This window comes from Saccopteryx leptura, chromosome 2 (genome assembly GCF_036850995.1).
Source record: "Saccopteryx leptura isolate mSacLep1 chromosome 2, mSacLep1_pri_phased_curated, whole genome shotgun sequence".
NCBI classification, from domain to species: domain Eukaryota; kingdom Metazoa; phylum Chordata; class Mammalia; order Chiroptera; family Emballonuridae; genus Saccopteryx; species Saccopteryx leptura.
The window spans coordinates 11,843,395-11,848,672 of record NC_089504.1 but is presented as its reverse complement, the minus strand read 5'-3'; the positions used below and the strand labels follow the sequence as shown (position 1 = coordinate 11,848,672).

Genomic DNA, 5,278 nt, shown 5'->3' with positions numbered 1-5,278 from the left:
CTTGCCTGGTCAGACACCTCTGAGACTGACCATTCACAGATAGGAAATGAAAAATCAGGTAGAAATGCTCACAATTTCCTGCATGTCTGAGATGGTTGTTTTCTTAAATGGTTGGGTCACATTTCAACTTGGTTTATTGAAACTAGTCAATTTCAAGATTCATCAAATCAATAAAGTAAAAAGGAAGAGAAAGATAAAAGAAATAATAACAAAACATTTCAACTGAGCTTTGGTGATGCTGGCCGCAGGAATTTCTTGGCTGGCCAGAATCCGAGGGGGCAGGGGGCACGCTTGGAGCCCTCCTGCCTCCGGGCTGCAGGAAGCCGCAGTCTGCTCCCCCAGGCCGGGGGAGGGCTCAGTGCCCGCCTCCTCCTGACCCAGGGCACCCGGGCAGCTGGGACTGTGGGGTTAAGCCTGGCCTTTGGTTGGAACCTGGGTACCTGCCGCTCAGCGCTGCCTCAGCAGCCCCACAAGACAAGAGGCTGAGCCCCATCTGATAGAAACACAAGACCAGGAGACCCGGTGAGGATCAAGGGAGAGCGCCGGACGAAGGCCTGATTCCAGCTTCTGATGCACCCAGATGAACCTGAAGCTACTTCTCGTCTACAAACCAGAGTGGCTGGTGCCCGCAGCCCCCACGGAGGGCTGGCCGGGGCTGGGGCCGGCTATGACGGGATCCCAAGGATCCCTCAGCGCCCAAATCCCTACCAAGCCAGAAACAGCTGAGGTTTGGGGTCGGGGTGAAGACTCACAGAGAACGAGTGTGTGCGTTGCTAGGGAGGGTGGGAAACGCCCTGCCAGGCAGATCCAACTTCAGACTCCAAACCACATGTGTCCTGTGCAGACAGGCTCCCCCAAGGGCACCACGGACACCTGTGCCTGGCGAGCTGAGCCGTCCAGGGCCCGGCCTGTCAGGACAGAATTGGGCTTGAGGAGAGACCCTGGGGAGGTTTCCAGAGGGAAGGTGGATAGGGCTGGTCTGGGGTGATCACTGGGCTAGCTGACCTCTTTAGTGCAAAACCCAACAGGGGTGCTATGGAAGGGTGGCCGCAGGTGGGACGGGCCCCCAGGAGCCGGTTCTTCCCCAGACCAGAACCTGCGCCCTTCTCGGCGGCCAGACTCAGAGACAGGCAGAGTGGCGGGGAGGGGGGGGGTGGCGGAGCGGTCCCGCCCCTTCCCACCAGTAGAACCTGGGCAGGAACAGAGCGACAGGAAACGCAGCTCACGGCCAGGCCTCGTGCCCCCACCCTAGGCGCTGGGCTCACTCGAAGGTCTCCCACTGCTTCCTGAGCTGCTCCACCGAGCCTGGGGCCGGGCTCACGTCCTGCTTGGTTTTCCGCAGCAAGTCCTCAAAGGGGTCCCTGGTCTCCTGAGCAGCAGAGGGCTGCCGTGCTGGCTCCAGGCCCTGGGTGGGCCTGGGTGGAAGGAGTGGGGGGTCCCCGGGCCGCAGGGCCAGCCCCTGCTTGGCCTCAGCAGCCCTGGCACTTGAGCGGACCAAGGGCAATGTTCGGATCCTTGAAGGGGCAACGGTGGGGGGCCCCAGTGGCTGCAGGGGGCTGGTGTGGGCACTCATGGGCATCTGGCCAAAGAGATTGGGCATGGAGAGAGCAGACAGGTTGGGTTGAGATCTGTGTGGGGCACAGAAGCCAGAGTTGGACAGCAGGAGGCTGGGGGCAAAAGCTGGCCCCAGGGAGGCAGGCGGGGCCCCAAAAGGCCCGGCTGGTGAGGAGACCAGGGACATGGCAGGCAGTGTTGCTGGCACAGATGGAACGAAGGGGTTGAGTGATGGCTGTGGAAACGGGGTGGGGGGCCCAGCAGCGGGGAAGCTGAACTGGGGGGTGAACGGGCTGGCTACATGTGAGGCTGTCGGGCCCGATGGGAGGGCACTGCTGGACCAGGCTGTGTTAAGTGGGTCCAGGAGGGCCAGCAGGGCATCACTGTCAGTGGCCGCGGCCCCCGAGGCCAGGCTGAGCGGCTGCAGCAGTTCGGTGGGGCCTCGGGTGGCAGCTCTGGGGAACAGGGCAGTGCACCTTTCCTGGTTGGCCTGCAGCCACTCAGGGGAGAAGTCACCGAGGGCGGCACCAGCAGCCTGGAGCTTGGCTGGGCGGGCAGTGGGAGGCGGAGGCACGATGCCCAGTTCTGGGGTCTTCCTCCCCTGGGGTCGGGGAATGGTGATGCTGCCTGGAGTGTGGGCAGGTGCCGCCTCCTTGTCCCCGAGGTTCAGGATGCCGTCCCGGCTCTGGGGCCTGCGGGGCAGGGCCGGGGAGTTCCCAAGCAAGGCTGAGGGCTTCTCGGAGGAGGTGGCCAGGGGCTTGCTATAGATGGCCATGTCGTCCTGGCCCAGGCTCCAGAGCTTGTTGTATGGGTGAGCGAGCCTCAGAGCTACCGGCATCCCGCGGCTCCTCTCGCTCCTGCCCAGGTCCAGCCTCTGTTGGGGGAACGAGGGGGGAAGTGACCACGGCTGGCCTGAAAGACTGGAAGGTAGCACCGCCACCCCCATCCCTCTGGAGCGCCAGGGAAGCCCCCTGGGGCTCAGCTCAGGTCGCCAGCACAGAGCCTGGCTCAGTCTGGATTCCAAGCCCAGGCTGTTCTGTGTGACACACAGGGTGCCAAGGAGAGCCCTTGTCCTTTTATGCCAGGGTTGCCAAGCAGTTTCAGGAAAACAACTCCATTTATTGACCACCTACTGGCTGGGCCCTTTTTACTTTGCAAAGCACGTGGGGCACTTTTTATCACATGTGAGCCCAGGAGGGTGAGTGAGGCCCAGGGCCTGGGCGAAGGGAACAGGACTGGGCCCCAGGCCCGGCTTGGCTGCCCCCGAGCCCCACGACCGGGCCTCCCCTCCCTTCACGATGGGCACACACGGATATGTGGGAGCGCTGTTCCACCGTGCGAACCAGGCGGCAGGCAGAGGGAGGGGATGTGGCAGACTGCGTGTCCCAGTGTTAGATCAGTGGTCACACCCAGGAATTTTGATCTGGAGCCTCTCCAAGGAGACCCCCTCGGAGGGGACGGGAGCAATCCCAGTTCCACTGGGGGTCAAAGCCTTGCGGGGAGGGGGTGTCAAGCTGGAGGTCCAGGGGAGAGTGGCCCGGAGCACCGGCCCTCTCTGATGCACAGGGGACGTGGGGGCAGATTTCTATCTCCAGTGATCACTGCGAGGGTGGTCTGGCCACTGGCCGGGTTTGTAGTCAGACTGACCTTAAAGGTGGGTGGAGGACCTTCAAGTCACTGTTTCTCCCTCTGTCTCTTTCACCTTCACATGGAGGAACCTGCCTCCTATGTAGAAAGCCCCAGTCTCAGCTGGTGCCTGTCCCTCCCCCACCATACCTGATAGTCAAAGGTCCCCGGCTGTTCCCGCAGGTCTTTGGGGGTTCGAAGGTCCTCCAAGCTCTTGGCCTGGCCCAGTGGCTGCAGTGGCGCCTCCATGTCCAGGCTGCTGAAGACGTCCTCCAGGAGGTCGATGCTGGCAGCCCGGTCGGGTGGAGCTGTGGCCCGGCCCACGGGCTCCCTGGCGCGCTGCTCCGGGCTCTCCGCCTCGTCGCCCGCACTGTCTGACTCCTTGAGCGTCCGATAGGGCTGCGGCCTGGGAGGGGGCAGAGCAGGTGAACCCCCTGCCCAGAGCCTCTGTGGGCGGAGTGCCATCCCCCCCTCAACAGCTTCCAGGGCTTGAGGGTTAAACCCAGGAGCACCGGGGCCAGGAGTGTACCCTGGGGCCCTGAGTGCAGGGTCTGGGCGTGGCACTCTGATAGGCTTGGAGCTATATCTGGGTTCTGCTGCTCACTGGGGGACCTTGGGCAAGTCGCCTGAGTGCTGACTTGTACTGGGGGACTCACTGAGTTCCCCCCAAGCCAATGGGCCCAGCAGACAACTGCCTAGTGAACTCACAAGTAATTCAGACAACACAGGAGGTACGGGGCAGACCTGGAAAGGGAACAGGCAGGTAGACTCGTTCCCAAGCTGTGGCTGTCAGGCCTTGGGGACAGCTTTCAGGACCTGGGCTGGGGAAACTCCTCAGGGCAGCTGCCCAGAACCTCAGGGTCCTCAGGGGGACTGCCAGGGCCTCAGCCTGTGCTGACCTTGGTGCTGGCTCTGGTGGTGTCATCTCCTGCTGTGGGACCTTGGGCAAGTCACTTAACCTCTCTGAGCCTTAGAGGCTCCCTCATTCCAGTGTGTCTCCCTGGCAAGCAGTGATGAGGGTCAGGTGAGCAGTGCCTGATACACAGTGAGTGGCACACAGAGGCTAACGGCATTCCGTACGTTTGCACACCCTAACCCTGCAGCCTTGCCCAGGCCCAGTGACAAAGGGTTTCTCTCCAACAAGCCAGGGTACCACTGCGCACGTGGAGAACAGTGCTGGCTAAACCCTGACCTCTAGTGGAGCCTAGGCCACAGCAGTGTCCCCTGGCTCAGGCAGAAACTGCCCTTGGCTCTGGTGAGGTGGAGGAAGGCCGCCACCTGGTGGCCCCAAAGGCACACGTGCAGGAACCAGGTAGGAGACAGTGGGAGGAGGAGGGCGCAGTGACAGCCTGGACTCCTGGCAGGGACTCCATCCACCTGTAACATCTCACTAAAGCAATGCAAGCAGCCAGTGCAGTAGACTCACATCCTACTTCACAGACGAGGAAACAGAAGCTCAGACAGGCTAAGTAATGCACCCTATGTCACACAGCATTTGGCAAGAAGTGGAAATGGAAGCCAAGTAGGAGAGACTTTAAAATACCTCGGAATTAAAGCCCCTTTAACCAAGTTTGAACATAAAGAAGGAGATAAGGAGAAGCCAGTGTGCTTCTTACCCTTAACAAAAGAACATCCACAAACGAGAGCCTGTTTTGCTTTGAGATGGGGCATGCCCTTTGTCAACACACACAGAAGCCTACACTTCTCACAGGTCTGGGCTAAAGGAGTGAGCTCTATCCGTTATTTAAATACTTAAGGCACCAAATAATTTAGAAAGAAAACGCGACCTGTGGAACTCTGTGGTGGGGGTCTCTGGACGTCACTAGAGTGCCTTGACCTGCAGGGTGATTTCAAGGTGATATCTGGACAGACATTTCTTATTCCAGTAGTTCTATCTTTAATTAATAGTAGGAGCAATAACTGATACCTTAAGCCTATGCCACCAGCAGGGAAGGGACTTGCCCGTGGACGGGTGTCAGACAGGAAGCAGAACCCCTCTACCCTCACCCCCCAGTCCCACCAGAGGCGGCAATGGTAGGAGCAGAGCCATCCAGTTATCAGGGGCCCAGCCCAGGGCAAGAGGGCCAGAGGGGGAATG

At 60.4% G+C, this 5,278-nt stretch overlaps 1 protein-coding gene across 8 annotated transcripts in view; it reads right to left on the bottom strand.

The window, feature by feature from the left end:
* Positions 1-116: 116 nt before the first annotated feature.
* Positions 117-5,278, bottom strand: part of DENND1A (DENN domain containing 1A) — a 486,566-nt gene continuing 481,404 nt past the window's right edge. For all 8 annotated transcript variants that reach the window (XM_066367202.1, XM_066367200.1, XM_066367201.1 and 5 more), the window contains 2 exons: positions 3,331-3,586; positions 117-2,428 (listed from right to left, as the gene is read on the bottom strand). In XM_066367202.1, coding sequence (XP_066223299.1) covers positions 1,262-2,428; positions 3,331-3,586 — 1,423 coding nt within the window. In that variant the 3' untranslated portion in view covers positions 117-1,261. The remainder of the gene's footprint in view (positions 2,429-3,330; positions 3,587-5,278) is intronic.